General features: G+C 40.6%; 1 protein-coding gene across 1 annotated transcript; it reads right to left on the bottom strand.

The window, feature by feature from the left end:
* Positions 1-1,773: 1,773 nt before the first annotated feature.
* On the bottom strand, positions 1,774-22,253 carry LOC116727094 (angiotensin-converting enzyme). Its single transcript, XM_032574222.1, has 25 exons — positions 22,011-22,253; positions 16,605-16,772; positions 16,394-16,481; positions 15,507-15,650; positions 15,222-15,413; positions 14,797-14,894; positions 14,539-14,708; positions 12,939-13,162; positions 12,676-12,820; positions 11,789-11,887; positions 10,221-10,343; positions 9,930-10,135; positions 9,715-9,851; positions 8,780-8,938; positions 8,378-8,465; positions 8,119-8,262; positions 6,885-7,076; positions 6,375-6,472; positions 6,055-6,227; positions 4,858-5,081; positions 4,642-4,786; positions 4,436-4,534; positions 4,140-4,262; positions 3,220-3,404; positions 1,774-2,540 (listed from the first exon to the last, which is right to left on the bottom strand). Exons 1-25 carry the CDS (start codon positions 22,251-22,253, stop codon positions 2,338-2,340), a joined length of 3,870 nt encoding a protein of 1,289 aa, XP_032430113.1. The 3' UTR covers positions 1,774-2,337.
* Positions 22,254-24,189: the final 1,936 nt, after the last annotated feature.

Genomic DNA, 24,189 nt, shown 5'->3' with positions numbered 1-24,189 from the left:
CAAATCTCCAATCAATCCGTCTACTTCCTGATCTGTACTACTATTATTCTTGAGCAAGTTGCCTAGATACTTAAACTCCTTTGCTTTAATCAGAGATTGACTGATCCACCTATGGCCTTAGACCTAGAGAATCTGACTCGGTTGAATCGTCACCGTTGGAGGTCAGTTGAGGGTGGAAGCCTTGTCATGCTAGTTCCTGGTGGCATAATCTGATAAAGCACCTTTTGATTGAATTTCAGGATTCCTTGGTAGGAATCTTTAGTATACCACAACTCGACTTGTTAATATTCTGAAGAAGTTCTACAAATATCTCAGTCGTGGGGAGCCTCAGTTTTCTGCAGTTCTCTTTGGGCGACTCCCGCACATTGTCTGCCAGATTTAGATCTAAAACTTCCTCCGGTGAAGCCAGATTTATTATTTTTTTTATTTATTTTACATCCACCTCGACTGCTAGTATTGCTAAAGAATCAATTCCATTTTCATTTTTCAAGTAGACAACTGAAAGTTTGGGATCAAACCTAGCTGGTATTTCAGTTTGTTTATAATTTCCTCCACTTTGATTAAAAACTCTCGTTTCAACTTAAGAGAAGCTGAGAACATGACGCTACCTGAACAGTTCCTCACTGGTGTTCTTTCGGTGATGCGCTTGTTTTTGCGATGAACTCGCCTCTTGGACTTTTGGTCAAAAGTTCAACTTTTGGTTTCAGAAAGTCATGACATATTTTCCCCACAAGGTAAGTTTTAGAAAGATCTGGATATTTTGTTAGAATACAATTTTGAGTGCCCTTTTCCTGACTGAGCCCTGATATCATTTTGATTCTTTGCATCCCGAAATCATCCAAAACGGCAAAAATAAGTAAACATCCCACTAGAAGAGCCGAAGTTTATTATTTCATGTATTATCTTACTGTAACAGACGAGTAGAAGGTTCAGTTATTTGAAAAGGTGTGCAAAACATTGTTGGTTTTACCAGCTTGTGCTAAAGTAATCAGTTGGAAAGATTTAAAATGATTTTTCATGGTGTTGTTTTACACTTGGCCTGTTAACATGGGTGTGTATCCTTTGTAGTGCCACTGAGCTCTATACTGTAACACTCGAGATACTTTTGTTAAGCAGAGAGAAACCAATGCAGAAAGTCTTTGCTGTTATTTTACTGTGTTTTGTAATGTGGAGATCCAGCTGAATTGAATCGTTTTCAACAAAACACTGAAATGTTCTTTCTGATTTACTCAACCAAGGCAGAATTCAATGTCTTTATTACAGAAATGAAATCAGATATTAAAACATCTTTACACAATGAAAGACATACATTTTAAAAACATTTCCTCTTTTAAACTTACGAGTAAATATTACAAATAAATTACATTACAACTGATGTGCTTTTGCATTGCCAGACAATAATAAATCGAATACAAGGGAATAGAGTAAATATACAAATGATCAACCAGAATGTTTTTTTTTTTTTTTACAGCGTGAAATAAAACAAGTTCCGTGGTCAGATTTTTTCATTCTTTATTTGAGGCAGGTTCCACCTTTTAAAATAAACGACTTAAGAAAATTACCTATAGCTACAGTGTATTTTACAAAAGTTCAAACACACTTAAAAATGTGTAATTTTTTTTCCAGAGAAACGCAGTCAAAATATATCTACATATTCAATTAACTGTTTTTCCCCTTTGTCAACTCACAGCTTTTAAATGTGCACACTATATATATATATATATATATATATATATATATATATATATATATATATATATATACACACACACACGTTTCTATATTTATTGGAATATATTATTTGTTACATAAAATTATTTTGAGTGCCTTCATAACATTAAAGGACAAAATGTCACATTTTGAACAGCATAAGACAAAGCTTGTCCCCTTCTAGTAAAGTACACATTAGAAATATTAAAACATATTTATCATGAATCCAATTGTTAATATTCAACTTACTTAGACTCTGACAGAACTACTTTGAAGTAAAAGGAGTGTTTAAGATCAAAGCTAAATAACTTCTATGCCTTATTACCGTAAAACATCCCTAAAATAAATACTTTCATTCAAACCCATCAGTGAAACACCAGATTTATTTCTTTTTGTTAAAGATATACTTCTTAGATGGTATAAAAACATTTAACATTAGTTTCGATGTATATAAACTGAGAAAGCAGTTTGAGATTCCTGACATTCAGTCATCTTTCAGTGTGGGGAAAAAAATTTATTATAGTGAACTATGCAGGAAAAAATGTGCTCTGACGTTCTGCAGCTGTTCACATTGAGGTTGGTTTTGTGGTCGCTACGATATAATCAGTACTTGTACTTACAGTACTTCTAGTCTTTTTGCTTGAGCTCCATCATAGATAAGGACTTATTACGCTTCTTGGACTTCCTGTACTTGTAGGCGAGTTGGATGATGACCACCAGGAAAGCCAGGCTGATTGACAGCAGTAACCACTGGCCAGCTTTGGCAGCGGCCTTGTCCACTTTCAGTCCCAGGAACTCAACTTTCTCATCATTCGTTGCAACGTCAGGATCTGAAAGGCAAGAATGAATGGAAATATAACATTTTATATAGATTACCGAGCAGCGGACTCTCGACTACGTGGAGAAGTTTGGCATCAATTTAGCATTCTGTTTGTTTTGACCTTCTCCCAGTAAGAATTAAGGATGCGCCAATCCAATTTTCTTTCACTTCTGATACAGATATCTGAGGTTTAGATAAACAGAACAAAACTGACTTGAAATGTTTCACAGAAAACGACATAAAAATACTGAATTTCAAATTTATTTGATAACTGTGCACCAGTACAGCATAATTAAATACAACAATAACTTCACAATATTGATCAAACATGCAAACACAACAGAACTTCAATTTGCTCAGTCAATGCAATTAGGGGTGGGGGTGCACTGGGGGCAGTTTTCCGGACAAAATGTTGCTAGATGTAGCTAAAAAGTTGCTAAGCTGGCAGCAGTGGGTTGACCTTTGTCCTTTGTTAGTAGTTCTGCGCTACTTTGTGTTGGTCCAACACACAAAATCCCAACTAGATACACTGAGTTATTTTATGATGCAACAAAATCAATTCAATGTCCTTGCATTTTTACAGCATGATCTCATCAGCATACAAGATGGCATTATTCAGTCAGGGGAACACTCACTGAACACTGCGGTTGTTTAAAAAGTGTGTGAATGCCTGAATGCATCGATCATACCTGAAGGTCTCCAGTTGTAGTCGGGCCACCCGCGGACCTCGTTGTTCTTCTTGTTCTCCTCCTCCAGCCATGTGATGAGAGGTTGGAAGTACTGCATGAGAGGCTGGACGCTCATCTTGGACTGACCCGTGATCATGGCCATGGCTTCCGGCCACGGCTTACTGTAACCGAGCCGCATCACATCCCTGCAAGCGGTGACAGTCAGAGCAGAGACCAGGAGGAGGAAGACGAAGGGTTTGTTGTTGAAAATGTAGTGGTTTGTACTTTTTCACACAAGGCCAGGCAAGTTAGGATGGTCTTTTCCCATACTGCGTTTGAATTCACTCTAGTTTTGTTATTTAATACAGTAATTAGATCGCTCTGAAACATGAATTACTTCTTCACATCACTACATCTTCTCTCCAGCTGTCAACATAAGATGATCCTATAGCAAGGGCATCAAAGTAATTTTCAGTTTGAGCCACATGAAGACCACGGATGTCCTTAAAGGGCCGGTCTTGTTAGAATGTATTGTTAAAACCCTCCAGCCAATTAGCTCTCTCCATTGAATGAGTGCTTCTTAAAATGAAACATTGAACATCGTTTCACATTGATGTGATTTGGCTGTGTATGGACAAGTACTGCTTTGATTGGATTGATGAAATAATATTATCACATTCCTAATTTAATTGCCGAGAAAAAAAAAATTTGCCAAAAGATAATTTTGGCAAAAAAAATCACTTACTTTAGGAAGGTGACAATATTTAAGAACACAACTGGCTTTTTTTAAAAATACTATATGTTTTTCAGCTACATACTGTCTGGAAAACACATAATAGATTTTTATGGCCATATGACCATAAAATCTATGGTGGGCCAGATTAGGTCCACAGGCCTTGAGTTTGACATAAAATAATCTGTAGGATTCAGAGCACACTAACCCCAGCAGCTTCCCAGCTTCTTTAGATCGGTAGATATCACACGTGTGCAGAGGCCCATCATGCTTAGCTGCGTCACACAGAGCTTTGTGGAACTGAAACTGGATGACGAAGCTGATGAAGTAACTGGAAAATATGAAAATATGCACTTTAAGGATTATGCTTAACCTCCAAGTCGTGCTTACAATGTGCAAGTCCTATTTTATTATCTATTTATAGCTGGAGCGTGTCAAAGCAGTTATCAAGCTAGCTGTTCTGAGCTCCAACACGTCTCATTTGCTTTGCAAATGCAACACTACCGGACGTATGGCACGCTGGCAGGGACGTGGAACTTTGCGCCCGGGTCAAAGTCATCCTCGGTGCGAGTTACAGGGGGGCACAGGCCCTGGTACTTCAGTCTGCAATAAACAAAAATCATTTACAGATTTGATTGATATTGCATAATCAACCACTTTATGATGAGCAATTACAATAAAAAGCACGTTTTATAGCTAAAGTTCTTCACCTGAGGTTCCACCACTCTTTATTATAATCCGACGATGGGATGCGTCCGTCAAAGACCTTCCATCTCCACTGGTCCATCAGGTAGCCAAAAGGCAGGAAGGCAATTTTGTCCAGCGCCATGCTCATCAAAAAGTTGATGTCACTCTCTGCACAAGAGTGAGACATTTATTACTTGGAAACAAAGCAAAACAAATGCATTGCTCTTATTGTGGCTCACCGTGGTTACTCTCCACTTTGTCCAGGAGCCCGATGCTCTGCAGATGTTTGGGCGTGGAGACGGACAGCGCGAGAACGTCTCCGATGGCTTCGTGGAAGCCTGGGTTGGCGCCGGTGCGGAACGAAACGGGCTGGTCTTTGTACTGCAGGAAGTACTGCACATGGCCCATCTCATGGTGCACAGTGATCAGGTCATCCATAGTCACAACGGTGCATTGTTTTATCCTGGAAACACAAGCAGACACACAATTACAGTTCAGCCTTTTTTTGTTAGGAGACAATAAGCCTTAAGATTATTTCTTAAAGCTCTAAAGGAGCAAAGAGCCACAGGAAGCTCCGAAGCCACAATACAGAAACACTCACTTGTATACTCTCTCTCTCTCCTGAACCTCACAGAAGAAAGAAGTAAGTCAGATAAAGGGAAAGAAGGTTGCCAGTAAGGTGAATATCAGATGTTTTTCCAACTTGCACTTCCTAAATTTATTTGCATGCATGTTGTCACTTATCCTAATCTGACCTCCTTAGTAACGTTATCTAAGTATTCTTAATTGTTCTTCATACCTAAGACTAAAAGATTTCCTCATTATGTCTCTGACAAAACATGTCAGTAGCTGCGTTTCCATTAACCATAAAATCGCAAAAATTGCTCTCACAGCATCACACAGTTCATAAAAAGTTGTGCATCATTACAACGTATTGAATCCAGAACTCTTCTGTAAAATGGCCGACTACAATTTCGCCCAAAACGCTGCATACGTAGCTGCTCCCAAGTAGGCGGTGCTTGTCGCTCCAACACCTGATTAAGACGCCGACGCCTCCTCTGATTGGCTGATAGATGATGAGCGTTTGGCACCATGGCTGAATTGTGAATATATCTCATGTAAGAGTTAACGTCCGTCGGTGCCATGAGTTTTAATGACTTATCGCATGAACATGCTTATTCACATGTGATTTTAATGTATAATGGAAACACAGCAACTGCAACATTTTGTTTGTTCAAAATGAGCAGACTACAAACAAAGATGTGTCCACTTAGCAGCTACTAACTGGACTGTTTTTGAGAGTTTGGGGGTTTTTACATTGTTTTTGGGCTGGAAACTCTGTCAGATCTAGAAACCCTGTGAGTACCCCTGGCTGGGAATCACTGCTGAAAGGTCTTTAGAGAAAAAGAAAAATCTAACAACAGCAAGAGTTCAACCTGAAGTCCTTTCGGTTAAAGAAATCCCACGCAGAGGCATGGCACACCACCTGGCGTCCGTCAGTCGGCTTCTCCAGCATGGATTTGTCCCAGAACTCTTGTGGCATTGGCAGTAGACCCAGGGAGGTGAAAAACCTGTCCGACTCCTGAAACATCCTGGTTGCATTCCAGCCCTGAACAAGAACAGCATTGCCTGCATTGACTGTGACATTTTCTCTGGGAATTCAATAGAGGCTTTAACATACGGAGGAACCAGCAGACGGTCTTTGTTTTATGAGCTTACGATTATTATGTTCTGTATATTTCATGCATTTATTTACCTGTGACACCATAGCTGGTGTGGCATCGACTTGTGTGGCATCTGGATAGGGCATGACTAAATCCATGATTCCAGACCATGTCTGTGCCCACATGTTGCCTGAAATGTCGAAGCAGAATAGCAGCACTTTTTATGTCAAACACTAAGAGGTCAGGGAGCAGGTCACACTGCTGTGTCATTGTTTAACCATGTGGGATTTGTGACTGTGACTGAGTCCGTGTGGAACTGTCACACACATTCTCACGCTTTATGCCTCTAAAAGAAAATGTAATCTAGCTGAAATCCAAAGGCATCTGCAGCCAAAGACAGCATATGAATGGATTTTGCTCCCATATAAAAAGGACAGTTGTGGTTGTAGTGTTAGAATTCCAAGGATTCTGCCAGAGAGGGATTTTTCCTGCCCTTGCTTGACGTTCTCCACACTATCCTTCTACAATGAAAACGTGTAGCCGGTGCAGTATCCAAGCTACTGTTGTGCATATGGTTTTCAACCAAAAAGCTCTACACTTACCCAACAAGTGAGCAGGGATGGGCCCCTTTAAGTTGATGCTATCGGAGCCATACTTTTTGTAAAGAGCCCTTCGAACGTAGGCGTGAACGTTGAGATAGAGCGGCTCCAGTTCCTTCCACAGAGCCTCCAGGTCCTCTTCAAAGGTAGGGGTTTCATACAGGGACCGCCAGAAAGCCCCATTATCAGAATGCCCTGTAAACGGCACCAGAGGTTAACACAGGTGTATTTAAAGTGGCACTTTTGCCTCACAGTTTTGCTCTACATTCCTCATCAAGTCGACAGGGTTATGGTTTAACCCACTTTACCCTGACCGCACTCGCTTTCAGCTGAGATTTATTTGAACTGCTTAAGCAAAAATAGTTATTGTTGGACCCCAGTTCTGGGGTTTTCAACAGCTGAATAACGTTAAGCTGCAAAAGATGCTGAATAATTCTGTTATAAATGTTCTCTTATCAGAAAATATCACTTTCCTCCTGTAAATATAGTTTACTGTAGCACACACACACAAAATATGAATAGACAGCTATTCTTGTTCTGCTTACTGTTATTAATAGTGAATCCTAAATACACTTTATGATCACATGCCAAATGTATTTACAGTTTAGGACAGATTAGTTGGTAATTAGCCCTAGCTTTCAACAATTTTCTCTGAACCAGCATTTCCACACGTTGCCAATTTGTGCTAATTGCTAACATAGCTTGTGTTAGCTTGGCACATATTGGCATAAACAACACAGGATGATTCCTGTGACTCTGGTTCTGCTAAGAAGTTAGCACTGTCTTCTCTGTTTCCCAGTCGGAGCAATAAAGCCCATGTATTAATTACTTAGAATTTTTCATCAAAATAAAGAAAATACATGCGGGTTTCTGTGGTAAACCTCCATAACTGACAAAGGATACAATTTACTTTGGTTTTACCCAGATTGACGACGTTTAAAAACCAGTAAAACCTTGGAAAAATGTAACATGCAGTTTAATTATCTAGTTTTAACAATGCCAATCAAAACTTTTTTATGCAGTAAAAAGTCCAAATGTTTGCAGTGTGTGTTCCATATTGTTAAGGAACACAATTTAAGACACCAGTCTAACATTCTGCATTCACCCATTGTTTATATTTGTCAGCATTCATTTAAATTACATTTCCTGCCTTAAAGGCAAGCTGGAAAACATTTCCTGCTGGACAAGGAACAAGGGAATTGTACATGTAGGGCAAAATTAGATCCAGATGACATACCGTTGAGTGTGGCAGCCTTATTGGCCAGTTCAACATATCTCTTATAATCATCACGAATTACTTTGCCAGCAGCGTCTCTCCATCCTTTCCAGGCAAACAACAGTTCATCATAATCCCTGGACTCTGCCATGATTCTCTGGAGATCTGAAAACAGAACATTTAATTTTATTACTACCCATAAAAATTAGTTAATTAGTTCTGAACTATATTTAGCATAAATTTAATCTAAATGTTTCTAATGAAAAATTCTTAACTTTACCTGGATCCAGTGGGTGACATTTGCCATTTTCCCTACAAACTTCTGCCACACTATATTTTGTCTCCATGTTAGACATAATATTATTTAACTGTAAAAGAAAAAAAAGATAAAATGTCAAATTTTCCCAATCATACAGAAATTCACAAATGAAAATAGCTAAAAAAAATTTAAAAAATCTATATAAATTAAAGTTGATCTTGTCAGAAGGCAGGTACGAGTATGAATATCATGTTTTATTTGAACCAGCAGTAAAACGAGCTCTGAGTTTGACCTGGCAGCCTTGGGTGGCTGAATTGAAACAAATCTGTAACTCTGTCCTGTCTTCAGATACGTCTTAAAATCGCTAAGTACGTTTCCAGCATTATGCTATACAGTAGCAAGATGAATTCATTCCGTTCCCACCTCTTCCAGTTCTGCAGTTGGCAGCGCTGCCTTCTCAAGGTCACTGAGTTTTTTGATGATGCGTTTGACCGACGGGTCCTGGAAGTCGGAGGTGTCGTACTGGCGAGCCTTCAGGCCGTACTCCAGGGTGTGAGCCGCCATTTCCAGATCTTTCTTAAGCTGGAGAACAACAAACACTTGGTCATTAAGACTGAAGAATAACACGGATTACTGCCAGAGGATGCCCCAAAACATGAATGTTAGATGTGTCAAGCAGATGCGTGCATAAAGTCATTTTTAGGCAAGTCAATGATTTGACACAGCTGATTACACTGGTCACCAGGCAAAACATTGTCTGGGGTTTTCAACTGTTTTAGTGTCATGTTTATGAGCTGAATCCAAAAATCACATTGGTTTTGCTCGATCAGGTCAACTTTCCCAACTATTGAGCAACATGAGCATCAAAATGCAGGACTTGTTCTCACATCTGGATCGGTTTCCTGAGAATCTGATCAATGAGTGAAGAGCAGGAGGAGAGATTCCACCAGGACAGAAAAGAGACAGAGACATAATGTTCACATGTACTTACCCTTATCAGTGTTTATTATTCAATTTACAGAAATCCAAGTTTGTAATATTTAATTAATACACTCTGTTAGAAAACAATTTTTTTTTCTCCTAAAACCTTTTTTGGATGGGAAATATGAACAGAAATGAACTGATGATGTCAGAAAATCAGATTTCTCTAAATCAAATTAGAATAAAAACCTGACCTGACTGAGAAAAATGGATATTTTTGGATTCAGCGGTACAAAATAGTACCAACACGGTTGGAAAAAACAGACGACTTCCAAAAAAGATTTTTTTTTTGTAACCTAGTAATTGGTCTTCACAGAAGATCACATGCACTAAAGATGACAGCCGCGTTACAGCAGCTGAGGTTCTGTTGCCCTCACCACTTCCTGGTTATTGGCTTCAGTGATGTTCGTGTTGTACTTCCAGTTGGCCTCGGTGTAGGCATTCCACACTATTTCAACTGTGCTGTTGTATTCATCCAGAAATTGCTTTGCATGAAGCTCGTCTGTATTCTTGTCTGTTTAGAGAAGAATCAGAGTCAGTTGAGAGCGTAAATACTCTGAGGGCTTTTAATGTTCTCACACTTCAGCATTACCGATATCTTCAGGGTAGCCTTCAGGGATGGGCGGGACCCAGTTGAATTCAGGCCATCCAAGGGTCTCATTCACATTTTGTTGTTCCAGCCACTTGATTATGGGGTCGAAGTATTTCATCAGAGAAGCGGCGTTCATCTTATTTGTGCCTATGGCCTCTTGCAGGACTTCCGGCCAGGGCTTAGAGGAACCTGCTTCAAGAACTTTTCTGTTGAAGGGAGAACATGTATCGCATGTTTACTTTCTCAAAACTGTGCATTACTGATGCTGTGCGATAAAGACGTCATTCTTACCGTAGAATCTCGCCGGCCTCTGCAGAGCGGTAGATGTCGCAGGTGTGCAGAGGCCCGGTGTGCTTGGCTGCCTCACAGAGTTTTTCATGAAACTGGAACTGGAGGATGAAGCTGACGAAGTACCTGCAAGAGACAGAAGATTACTTTATGAATACCACATTCATTAGAAGGATTCACCTTGTAGGTTCCCTATGTTTCTAAAGCGCCCGTATATCACCCGTTTCCTAAAACAAGCCAGAACGTGAACTCTTCAATGGCCTTGGCTTCTGCAACAGGTCTTTCCTTTGTTGTTGGTTCAAGGCAACAAAACAGAACGGCAGACAATGGCATCGTTTCCACTCATTCTTGCGTACTGAGCGGAACCGGAACCAGTTTCTCCTCATGTAGAGAACTGTGTGAAAGTCTTCACACTAGTGATGTGACGCTCACGAACGATTCTTTTGACCGCCTCTTTACCCTTGAAGGAAAGAACTCTTTTACAACTTTGCTTGTTTATAAAGCTCAGCTCACACTGCAGTAGCTCTTATAATAGTATTTAATTTAAAAACTTTAAAATATAGATTTAATCGAGGAATAAATATAGAAGAAGGGGTGGACATGCGAGCACAGAGTTAATTCTCATTGCTCACTGTTGGACGGTACGGTGCGCTCCCTTCTTGTTTCACTTTAATGTCGATAGCAATGTTGGTGCATTGCCTTAATTGTTATATTTAATGGTGCAGAAGAGGATTTTTGTTTCTGCCAAAGAAATTTAAATCGACTTTTCCACCTCAGTTTTGTTACATTTTCCTTTTATTTTGTGTCAATATTAAAAATAGCACTAAAATGTTATTAATTCACACAGATATACTAAAACTACATGTGTACTTGACATTTATATGCTGAAATTTTATAAAAATATATACATAATATTTTCTGTAAGAACATGCTGCGGTAATTTATTTAATACGTATGATTCAACGGTTTTCGTAAACTTCACCACAAAAGCATTTAAAACAAAACTGTTACGGATAACATGGCTTGATCTTAGAAAAAATATACAGTTTTAAAAATGGATCATTTGAACGACTCTTTGAAGGGAACTAACTTGGTTCCCTTCAAAGAGCCGTGAGTCTCATCACTAATTCTCACAGCTTCAATGTCTCTTCACATTGTCTTATTACAGCCACAAATTTCACTTTATTTATATAGATTTGTATGTGACAGACCAAAGCGACTAGCTTATAAAACAGAGCCAAAGTGGATGTTTGTCTGAATTTGTATTCAAACCAGTGACTACTTTGTTGAACCACCTTTCACTGTAAATGCAGCTGTCGGTCAGTGGACTGAATCTCTACCCGCTCTGCACTACTAGAGACTCTAAAAAAAAAAAAAAATTGATCTTCACTAAGATTGAATATAGAACATATAACCACACTATTCTCTGAGTACTGCACAGATTATCAATTTGAGGTTTTCTTTGGCGTAAAGAAAAATTCTTTGCACAGGAGGTTTTCTTTACCTCTGTGACACTGGTTGTGTGTAGTGTTGTCGTAAAATTGTAAATGCTGTAAATGCAAGAGGTCTACCTGATGTATGGCGTGTTTCCGGGAATGTGATACTTTGCTCCGGGATCAAAGTGCTCCTCTGTTCGGCTGGTAGGTGGGCAAATTCCTTGGTACTTTGTTCTGTGAAAGGAAGAGTTAATGAGACACTGACTCAAAAGGAGAAATACAGTGAACCCTCGTTTTTCGCGGGGCTTGCGTTCTGAAAAGAACTCGTGATAGGCGAAATCCGTGAAGTAGTTACCTTTATTTTTTACAATTATTGTACAGCATAATTAAACACTCTACATTGAAACCAAAGAACAAAGCCTGTTTTCATGCCTAAGCATTTTTTTTAACAAGTAGAACGCTTTCTTACAAATCACTACAGTAAAATAATCATTTTAATCATCAATATGATGATTAAAATGATTAATTTTAATCATTGGACAATAGGACAAAGTGTGACTCGCGTATTTCACTGTTCCTCTGACTGTGACGCTGCGGCCTGACTCCGCTCTCTAGTAGTTTCTTCTGAAGCCTGCGGTGCAGGTGTGTTTTTTAGGGAGAAGAACATAGTTAATATCGGTAGTTGTTGTCGCTCTTCTTTCTTCTGGGTAAAAATATTTGCCAAAATTTGCCAAGCTGTATTACGTATATTTAAATACCGTAACGTTATTGGCACACGGGTAAAGAAGAAGCGTGGAGATTGTTTAACCAATCAGGACGCAGAACGCAATGCACTGTGACAAACAAAAAAAAAACTGCACAAAAAACTCCGAAGCAGCGAGGCCGTGAAAGGTGAACCGCGTTATAGCGAGGGTTCACTGTAGTTTTTCCAAATGTTTGTTTTTATTCTTCCCTTCATGTTGTATTTATCAAACATGGCTAACTAGATTTTGATTAAGAGTTCTTCTTGAATTTAGTCCCACCTGAGGTACCACCATTCCGAGTTGTACTTCTCCGGAGGAATGCTTCCACTAAACACGCCCCATCTCCAGAGGTCAATGAGGTAGCCAAAGGGAAGGAAGGCTATCTTCTCCAGAGCGGTCTTCAGCAGGAAGTTCAGATCAGTTTCTAGAAATTCAAAAATCCAAGACTCGTCTTCAATGTATTTAAGCCACCATTTCTATTTTTTAAAGACAGTACTCTAAGTTTGCATCTCTTTAACTCGAGGCTATTCAATGATTGTTACCTGCGTCGGTGGTCACAGATTCCAGAAGGTTGATCTCATGAAGGTGCTTGGGTGTTGAAACTGACAGGGACATAACGTCACCAATAGCTTCATGGAAACCAGGGTTGGCTCCACGGCGGTAGCCTATAGGCTGATCCTTGTACTGCAGGTAATACTGGATGTGGCCCATCTCATGGTGCACAGTGAAGAGCTGTTCCATGGTTACTGTGGTGCACTGCTTAATCCTGAACAGGATGAAACGCAAACAGTAATGTACAGATTGACTTGTAAATGGTATTTAGTCTGTACATGTATAGCACTTGTCTAGTTCAAAAGCATTCCAGAGGGCTTTACATTGCATTCAGTCAGTCATTATACTACTACAAGCTACCAAATTGTAGTCACAGTCTGACCGAAGAGAGGCTGCCATCCACTGGTGCCACCAGGCTCTCTGATCGCCACTAGCAGGCAAGGCTGTGAAGTGTCTTGCCCAAGGATACAAATACAGAGACAGACAGACAGGGCTTCAACCTGCAATCCACTGGTTCCTACCTCCATTGCCACCGTTGCTGCTAACAACTATAGACACGCTGCAACGTGACATCACATGCACAAGATCCCGCCCCCCAGCTCCCAACTGGAGGCCAAAAAACTGTTAGCCGACGATTACCATTGGTTCTAGCTGTCAAGTTGTCAACTAAATCTTAAATTCTTGTGTGATAAATAAAGGAAACTTGTTATCTAGTTGTCAAACTGTGACGACTGGATAACAAGGTCCAAGGATATTACGTTTCACAGGTCAGGAAAAATCAGCCAACCAATGAACTTCATTCCTACAGCACATTTCAAAAACCGCTGGGGCAGCCTAAACGCTTTACAACAAAACAGAAATATGTAAAAAATAAAATAAAATAAAATAAAAAAGAAACATACAAAATGTATGTTTGTATAAATTTTTCCAATGTATAAATTTTCTAAATTTTTAATAAAAAAAAGAAAGGCAGAGGAAGGTAGGCAAGTCATGCTAGCTTGACTTTGACAACCTTAACATGTAGGTGTACTGCGGACTTCAGTGTGTTTGGTTCAGTTAACAAAAAAGGCGTCCTACCCACACCGACTCTGCCAGATCATTAGTAGAGCAGATGTTGAATTTAGACAATCAAGCAATAAGTGTTCAGAAAAACACTTATTAATAAACATCAAGCATGAAAACATATTTTTAACCTATTGAATGTTCTGCTCCTTGTGTGGGAAATGGCTGCGTATTTTTTGGTGTTGAACCCCAATCTACTAGTGGAGATGTTGTCAGCCAGTTGCTATGGCAACGGGTCTGCGTGTAGCATAGCCGACACACAGATAAAAAAAAAGAATAGAAGTGGTTTTGAGTTGTTCAACAGTTTTTTATGCTATTATGCTTTTGATGTGGCACACTGCACAAAATTAATGCTACATTTCCAGGTTTCATTTTGGTAACGGATTTGTTCTACCGTGGCTGTGCGGCTATGGATGGCAAGTAAAAGAATCGCTTTTTTGCCCTCCAGCGTTCTGGATGTAAAAGACAATATGCAATATGTCTATAGTTTGTGTTTTCTAAAGCAGATGCACAGGTTAGTTATTTTACCTGAAGTCTCTGCGGTTATAAAAGTCCCAGGCAGACGCATGGCACACAACCTCCCGATCTTCAGGCTTAACAAGCATCGACCCGTCCCAGAACTCTGGAGGCATCTCCTTCAGACCCAGAGAGGTGAAGAACTCCTCGGCCACACGGAACATGTGTGTGGCATTGTAGCCCTGAAAAGACCAATGCCATTGAACAGTTAGTTCATCATTTATTTTTGCAGGCCATAGCAATAGCATAAAGTCCATCTTTCACACATACCTGTTTGACCATCTCGTTGGTCACATCCAGGTTGGGTTTGTCAGGAAATGGGATCATCATATCATAAATGTTATTCCACGCCTGGGCCCACATATTTCCTGTGTGGCAGGATGGAAATGTACTTAAAAAGCCATTCAGAATCACTGTGCAAGATCCTACATTAAGGCATTCTCTTCAGTGCGTATTAGTAGAGTGCTCACTGACCATAAAAGGTCTATATCATGTTACTGGGCTACAGCTGTCTGATATTAAGGGAGATGTTTATCTGGGACAAAATGGATCATTTGACGGGTAAGAACGTAGTTTCTGCAATCACCAAAGTTTATAGTGGAACTAAGCAAAGCTGACCTCTTCAACTTTTTGTATGAAAGAAAAATCCAAATGGTGAACGTGTGCTTTCATTGTGGTAACTGTGTGCATCTTACCCAATAGGTGTGCAGGGATGGGTCCCTTTAGGTTGATATATTTGGGTCCATAGAAGTTGTAGAGCTTGCGTCGCACAAAGGCATGCAGGTTCAGGTAGAGCGGTTCAATTGTCTTGTAGAGATTCTCTAAATCCTGCTGAAAGGTTTCCGTCTCATACCAAGAGCGCCAATCAGCCCCAGTGTCATTAAAGCCTTTGAATAAATTCAGTTTTCACAAGTTTTGCTGTGTAACATTTGTACCTACATCTTTGACCTTTTTATTTTGAGCCAAATTAGAGTTCTTACCATCGAGCTTTGAGGCGTTGTTGCTGAGCTCCACAAACCTGGGATAATGCTCCTTAAGAGGCACACCTGATGCATTGTGCCAGCCTTCCCAAGCAAACAGTAACTTCTTATAACTCCTGGAGTTGGCCAGAATTTCTGTGAGTTCTTCAAGACAAACGACAATTTCCCTTTAGTTAGACAGACACAGGAAAGGCAACATCAATCAATCACGCAACTCAAAGGGAAAAGATGCTAAATTCCCTGTAATCATCTTGATGCATTGTTGCTTGCATAATTTCCTGCTCCCCAAGAGGATCACATGCTCTTTATCTGGGAGATTAAGTTGGTTTTAACAGTGTCAGGTTTTTCATAGACATTCAAGCATCTCTTCTAAACACAAGATCAAATGGTGGAGAAAAAAAGGGTCGGAGTTCATGTGTGGTTGGCGCTACCTCATCTGCACTGTGGATAGCTTCTATAAAAGATAAACTACTCAACATTATGGATGTAATGAGCTCATTTCAGTTTATGAGCAATTCTCTAAGGTGATTGCTTTTTCCACTCTCCCTGTACGTGCTGGAGAGCATTTTCTCGCAAATGCATCAAGCAGTTGTAGCTGACAAACACAAAAGACCATTGTTCTCAATGAATGCCTGTACCTTCCACGCCGTGAAGATTCGTTAGTGTTTCACATCGCACTCTCGATACAGCCTCAAGACTTCCTCTTAGAATTCTTCAGAAATTATACCCATCCTGTTGCTTCCAAAAACCGATAAAATCTCAAGCTCTTACAACTGTTCTGAGTGCAACATTTCCCCCTGTGCAGAGTTCTTTCCTGCTACAAACTGTTAACATTTAAACAATTCATGGATCTTGCCCCTTAAAAACTAAAGACTATTTTTACATACCAGGTTCCAGGCTCCAGCTTATGTCTGGCTCTGGGTACACCTTAGCTGTTGAATAAATACTGTCCATGGTGCTCAGGATGGTGTTATACTAAAAACAAGATAAAAGATAAGATAAATGAGCAGGTTCTGTGAATCAAGCAGGCTACATGTGACGTAAATCTTTGCATTTTTGCATCGTATTTATACTTTTGATACATGAAAAGTACTAGACCTCCTCTCGTTCAGCCTGTGGAAGGTTGGCAGCTCCCAGTGACTTGATCTTTTCAATCAGTTTCTTGTCGGCTGTAGAAAGACTGTTCAGGGTATCCGGAGAGAAGACCTGCTTGGCCTTCCCCCCCCAGGCCTCTACAAAGGCTTGTTCTTCAAGACTTGCAGCTACCTTAAGACAAGAAGCGTTAGAAGTGAGTGTTAATTTCTGTGAATGCCTTAGAGCAAAATGTGAACCCCCTTCTGTCCTCCCATTTAGAAAACATTAAAGCCTGAACAACATCCATACAGCCGTCACCGTCCGCTAACTCCAAGATCAGTTCACAGGGGGTGACTTCTAGGAGGGAAACCCCCTGACAATCTAAGCTCATTCTGGGAGATCCAAACCCGTTTCCATGTCAGAAGCAATATACAGTCCCCCATCAAACGTGTTCTCAATCTACCCCAGGTTATCCTTCCAGTGGGATGTGCCTGGAATCGGCCTCGGTAGGGATTCCAATAAAGTGACAATTACTTGTATAAAAGACACATCCACTCCTCTGCATCAAGCTAACACTGATTACTAACAGTGTCATTGAAACCTATTGCCTCAGATCAGGAGGAACTGACTTTCATCTCGGCCTCTTCAAATTTGGCTGCAAAAACACCCTAGAACATGATGAAGGTTGTGGTCTGGAAAAGCCAATAGTACTACATCATCAGCAATAAGCGTAGACGAAACGTGAAGGTTCCCAAACCAGACACAGTCTTTCAAATACCTCAAGGGCCTGTCTGTTTTGTACCCTGTATTGTTGCCTGGTTGTGTTTGCTTTGAACAGAGTGCCCCCTCGAAAGTAGGCAGGGACCGTCGTATCAAAAATGTGTCACTTCATCTACTTTGTGGCACAACAACATTGAACTTGGGTAACAGTTCATCATTATACAAGTAATTACATTCTGGCAGCAAGTGGTTGACAGAAGGCAGAATACCAAATGAATGGTACATATAGCAGAAAAGTACTGAAGACCTGACTGGACCATCCAGCTGTACGGCGCTGAAAATGACAACATAGCATGGTAAGTTAATGTATGCACCCCTAAAACAAAAGAAATCCTAAAAACCTTCTGTGCTAGAAAACTGACTGTATTCACGCTTCAGGACTGATTAAAACTCTTCATTTATAGTTAGAGAAAGGACTTGAAGTTCTCATTTTAAGTTCCCGATCTGTTAATTTTCCAATTCTGGGATCAGTAATGTGCATCTTATCTTTCTGCAACATTACAGCCTCATCACCCAGAACTTTAATTGAAAGAAATATTTCTGTCATTTGTTCCTGTCCTCTCATTTTATTCTTTATGTACTTCCACGCCTTCAACACCCCACTTTGTCTAAACACCCAGTTTTGACAGTGTAATGACTATAAGCAATGACAACACTACACCTAAGGCTGATGCAAAAAGGAAAAAAAGTATGACATCACAGGAAAAGTTTGGGTACATTTGGATCGTTTGAACTGCACCCACTTCAAAAGAATCAGTTTATTCTTTTTCGGTAGACTCTAGCATGTTATCATCCCATTTGAGGCTGTTATAAATGTATAACTGAGTTCCACACTGTGGTTAAACTTAGAACAAATTACTGATTCGTGTATCTCAGTGAGCTCCCAAGTGAATTGGACTTTAAAGGCCTGACGAGCATGTCAGACAAAATGTTGTTACTCAATGTTCCTAAAGATTTGAAATAAAGACAAAGATGATGTCATTTTACAGACGGATGCATTTAAATAAACTGGAGCTAGAAAAAGCCTAGCTCTAGGATGTTTCTATGCTGTAATGTTATGGTCTACACTACAGAATCATGAGGAACTCTGACACCCTCAACAAGCAGGGAAAGCCACAAACTGTCATTGCTGAGTAAACTGGTTGTTCAGACTGGAGCAGTGGTAACTGCAGCCTTTCAAGAGTTTGTGGGATGTTCTGAAAGATTCTGATCCCATTTTCCAGCAGGACTTAGAACCTGCTGTAATGACCGCGCACCGCTGTGCAGTTACTGGTCAGCAAACTGGCTTGAGCTAAACGCTACAGAGAACCTACGGAGTGTTGTCAGATTTTAGTATAAAACTCTCAATGGCCTTTCATAAACAGTTCGTTTATATCACCATGTGTAATGAATCTATATGAGACTTTAACATTTTGAGTTGAATTACTAAAATCAACGTTTTAATGATTATCATTTGTTGAGATAAATGTGCAAGGAACTCATAGTTGTGAAGGTCAGAGAGAACAAAGAGTGAGCTTATGGAACAGTTTGGACGTGTTGGAAATTGCCCTGCAGTTTGTATCTACTGCTACGGTCTTTACTTGAGCTTCGGACATCACTTCCATTGATTTTTTTTTTTTTTTTCTTCCCCAAAATCCTCCATTAGAGCAACCTCGACAGCAATTCATGAGCCTGTCCCTGTATACTGACAGTCATAGCGCCACATCTTTCCTCTGGGATCAATAATGTGACTGACAAAAAGGAGAGGAGATTATATTTTTAGAAAAAGCTTTTGTCTCTGCGCTACACTCTCTCTCCTACAGCTCCGGTGAATCTTTAAGGCTTTTCTTTACGGCGTTCTGAAAGGTCACGGACATTCTCGCTCCGTGATGGCGGTGTTTAAAGAATAGGTTTTTTTCGAGGCTGCTGGAAACCGATCTTTTCTTCTGCATCTGACATTTTAAAGAGAGTTGTGCCCTAAAACAACACATGTTGTACATTTAGCAAATTGACAGCATATGGACAAACAACGTATTGTTACTCAATTGTTACCATTTGCTGAACACTGACATGAAAACTGAAGTAAAAAAAAAAACTGGCACACAAACCATAACACACAGAACAGTAGATTCTTTCCACTGTTTTTGTTGAAGACCCTTATCTGTTTCTGTCCACAGCAGCACTGAAACAACAGACTGCAGTAAAAGGAAAAAGTGGCTCTGAGTTGATGTATTAACTCTGACCTTTGTGCTCTTCCTCTCTGACCATCTCTACCCGCCCATTGCCCCCCTTAAATCTTTTTTTTTTTTCCAGAAAGCCAGCAACCATCCATGTTGGTTATTACCTTTGTATAAAATAAAATACAAAAAAGATAACTGCAGGCTGTGGCAGATTTATTTCAATCGCTATGGTCCTGTTTGTCATTGCTTATCAATTAACCGCTCCACAACTCATTTATTGTGGCATAATCAACAGTATAAAGGTGAAGCATTGTCAGGATTATTACAGGCAAAGTTAATACTCAGTCTTCAAACATTTCATTTTCAATTTCCTCTGACATTCAGACATATTCATTATTATGTTTACATCATTCACGTGCATACTCAGAACTGAAGTGACCTAACTTATTAAATTATTTTAAAAAATTATTTTTGTTAACGAACACCCTGTGAATGTAGAAGTAGGCAACAGGTCAACTATTGTCAATAGTTCTGAGTAATCTGTTGGCATGACAACCACTGTAACATTAATTTTTCTAAGAATATGGAGTTCAGAACAACATGTAGAAATTCATGTGGGCTCCACTCACACAGCAGGTCAATTACAACTTTTTTGCTGAAATCCTTTTTTTTGTGTGTGTGGTCATTCTCACTATTGATTAAACACAGAGGTCTGCAATCAGACTTCTGTGTAAATGGAATAAAAACCTAACATACGTCAGTAATAATGAATTCTGCCGTCGGTGGATGGATTTTTAAAGTCGTTCGGCAATGTTAGCCAACAGTCACTAGATCGATTAGATGAAGAAACCTAAGAAAAATGTAAGCACAGTTAACAGCGGTGGCCTTTTGCAGAGCATTGACTGCAGCGACTGTAGAGAATCTGTCTGGATGTGAAGTCGGACCCCAGAGTGGAGGGACTGTGATGTGATGAGATGATTACATTCACCAGTTTCATTTACAGCCATTGTTTACATCCAGATTTACAGCGCTTGTCTTCTTCTGGTGCCGAATTTTGATGCATGTCTCACGCCAGTGACATAAAAGTTTGATTGAAATGCAACATGACCGTTCTGACTGCCGATCATTTGAAAACACAGATTGGATTATTTTGTGTGTGACAGATCAGTCATTCAGACTGCCATGAAAATGTCGGACAGAGGTTGAACTTGGCCTCAGGATAGTCAAGTTATTAGGATATTTCCCTGTGAGAAAGACGCTGGGCTGTAACGCAACTTTATTACACCAGTTTTTATGATTCCACCATGGAAAAATGATTCCAAAGCCTTACTGAATTCAGAGAAGACAGAATTAAAGAGACTGTTTCTTTTTTTGGTGAATGCATCAATCACGGAGTCATCTGCATGTAGTTTCACATCAACATTGGTGCAGAGACCTGGACAAAACAATTATAAATTGTGTAAAGAAGATTTGTCCAAGAATGAAGCTTTGGGGGGGACACCTATGAGGAGACTGGAAGATTTGTAAACCTTCCTTTCTGTCTGAAAATGTATTCAAAAGTTTCTTTGGTCTGAAAGTTTCTGACTGTACGTTCAATGTCCAAATGTGCACAACTTTTAGAACCATGTAGTGGAAGCGCAGTGCAGCGTCAGACATGCAGAATGACAACAGTAGAGAGTTTGTCAGTTGAAGATGCTTCGCCTCTCCTGACTGCAAATGGCAGTTAAACTTTCCAGGAAAAAAAAAAAGACGATCAACCTCAAAAAAAACTTTGGTGAGCAATTCTTCAATCTGTGAACGCAGTGAACACTTCCACGACATCGGGACTCCTCAGGATTTAGCACTTTACCCCCCAGCAACACACACTGACACACAGCCGCCTACCAGTTTTTATTCTGTGTCTAGATATTTGACTGTCCTCTAAAGTGTTTCAACAGCTGTGCAGCACACAGATCAGGCTGTGTGGTGCCAAAAAAATAAACTACAAAAGAAAAGAAAAAAGATGGTGGACATTGAACATCGTGCATGACAGGAAAAACTTCATTGTGTGCAGCAGGTGCTTTTGTCACCAGAGATAATTCTGTACAAATATTGAATTATGTTTCAAACAGCTGTAAAATATAGAGAATGCTGACAGGAAATAATTATTCCACCATCTTTTTGGCGCCCCCTCTAGCATGGCGCCCCTCTAGGTCCTTTATAGTGCATACCCACTTTCTTTCTTCTTTTGCGCCACTGCACACAGCCAAATACAGAAAGTCGTAAGAAGAGTCCTAATATTGCATGAAAGGAAGCAGCAGCAGCAGCAGCATTTCTCTCCAATCTGATCTTATTTCCAATAACCCTGGCTGCCTGCGTTTGCAGGAAAATGAGCACATGCAGCTGGAGGGAGATGAATTATATTAATACGCAAGTGGAGCAGAGCTCACCTCCGTGAAGAGAAACTTTGCCCATGCGAAAACTAAACTGTTCGCTCTCCCTGCTCTCCTACCTGCAGCTTGGAGTTGTGCTCCGTCAGGTTGGTGTTGTAGTTCCAGCTGGCGGACACGCTGTAGAAGGACACCTCCTCTGCGGTGCTGTTGTAGTCACCGAGGAACCTCTGGGCATCATCGACTGAGTCTGCATAGTCCCCTGGCAGCCAGGCGGCTGGCAGAGCTTCACACAGCAGCAGGGCTGGCAGCAGCAGCAGCGCCGCTCTCAGCAGCCTGCGCGCCTCGGGAACCATGGCTCCCATCACACACAGAGTGGAGGAAAGGAAAAAATAAACTTAAATGTTAAAGTTAAGTGGAGCAAAGCGCAGCAACACCTTCCTCCGCTCCTCCCAGACTGAAGATACAGACAGGAATCAGTGAGAGCTTCTCTTTAAAGTGCCACTCTAACCCAGCCCAGTTGGCTCCAGCCCTCCCTTCAAACAGCCCGGAACCAAACAAATGACGGCCACCAATCAGAAGAGCGGGGACTGGCGCAGAGAACAGCGCCAGGTGAGTCTGATGGACCCCCACCCGCTCCACCTTCGGCTACTGATCCATTCAGCCTCGCATCGACTGAGTTTGCATAGTCCCCTGGCAGCCAGGCGGAGGCCGGTGCGCCAAAAAGTTGTGTGCGCAAAACGCGCCTAGTCGTCTGGAAAGATCGGCGGACGGCGTGCAGATCATTGCGCACCGAAGCCGCCTGCGCTGGATCTGTGCGCCTTTTCATGCCAGCAGAGTGACGGCTCTTCAATAAGCAGCGCAGCGGAGAGTCTGGGAGGGACTCCGCATATTTTACTCCCAGTTCCCCCGATTCAGCCTGGAGACAACAGAGGGAGGGGGAGGCTAAAAAAAGAAAAGAAAAGAAAAACAGGAGAGGGGGAAAGAGAGAAAGAGAATAGGAAGAAACTGCAAGGGAGATGGGGGGGGGGGGTTCACACACTATAATGTCTTTTATTCATAACCGCAGGTTATCACAAATATTTTATGTGCAAATAAATGTTTTCTCTTTCCTTTCATTCTAATTTACTGGATGTCACAGAGATCCTAGAATCACTAACAGAGACAACAAATCGTGTCTTCCTGTTAGTCATGTTATAATGAGATATATTTTTTCTGTTATTATTCAAGAGATTAGTGAGAAAAATACTAAAAATAAATTCATAAATAAATATTCCACCAAAAGGCAGCTGGCTGTTCAGAGTGTTGTATTCTCAGATGTCAATGGAAAGTGAAGTGGAAGGAAAAAATGTGGCAGGAAAAAAAAGTGCAAAAATAAAAGGGGGTCCAACTTGTGGCCAGTGAGAATACATGGATACATTAAGCATATAGTGATCAATTTTAATTATTAAATGTCTATTATGAAAGCAGCTAGATTCACTTCAAATGTAGAAGTCATCAGCTGTGGCCAACACGGTCACTGAAGACCAGCAGACATTAACTTCAAGGTCATTAAAAAATAGCTGGCTGTTCACATTGAGTCATATTATAGCATATTTATTAAATATTAAGAGGACAGGAAAAAGTGTGGGTATGGAGCACAGAGGGTATCAGAACTGGGAAAATCTGGAGGAGAAGCGTCGCTGTCAGGAATGTTCCAGTTTTGGAACGTTTGGAATCTGCAAAAAGAATGTAAATATATCCTAAAGTGGACGAAGTTGCTCACTAAACACAGAGCAGCATGGACACTTTATTATTATCCCTTTAGATCTTCTACTTTATTTTCCTTGGAGTGAGAAATGTTGTGTCTTACATAGTTATTAGGAAAACTGAACGAGCCAAATCCACTGAGCTGCTTTTGATGCTAAGCTGTTGTCACTTAAACCCACAGAGAGAAAAGTTTACATATATTTAAGAGACATAAAGCATTAAAACAGGAAGATAATAAGAGTTTTGGCCTTGATAACAGCAGTCATCAGTCTCTGACAAAGTCAGACAGGAAGTCGCATCAATCTGCCTGCAACGAGTCGGGGTGTGTGTGTGTGTGGGGGTGGGGGGGTGTGTGTGTGTGTGTGTGTAGAGTTACAGAGGAGACGCATCAGTGACGTTTACGGTCCTAATTATGGGCCTCATAGTTCCAAATCCTGCCCTGCGACAGACTGGCGACCTGTCCAGGGTGTACCCCGCCTCTCGCCCGGAACGTAGCTGGAGATAGGCACCAGCAACCCTCCCGACCCCATTAGGGACAAGGGTGACCAGAAA

The sequence above is a fragment of the Xiphophorus hellerii genome, chromosome 10 (assembly GCF_003331165.1).
Source record: "Xiphophorus hellerii strain 12219 chromosome 10, Xiphophorus_hellerii-4.1, whole genome shotgun sequence".
Lineage (NCBI taxonomy): Eukaryota > Metazoa > Chordata > Actinopteri > Cyprinodontiformes > Poeciliidae > Xiphophorus > Xiphophorus hellerii.
This window is presented reverse-complemented; position numbering and strand designations above follow the sequence as displayed.

Excerpts from the sequence above, each read along its gene's own strand:
- LOC116727094 (XM_032574222.1), bottom strand. The coding sequence starts at position 22,253 with ATGGGAGCCATGGTTCCCGAGGCGCGCAGGCTGCTGAGAGCGGCGCTG. Across the intron at positions 4,535-4,641 it reads AAAGAGTGGTGGAACCTCAG|ACTGAAGTACCAGGGCCTGT; the intron begins GTGAAGAACTTT and ends TGTTTATTGCAG. Across the intron at positions 2,541-3,219 it reads CTACAACTGGAGACCTTCAG|ATCCTGACGTTGCAACGAAT; the intron begins GTATGATCGATG and ends CTTGCCTTTCAG.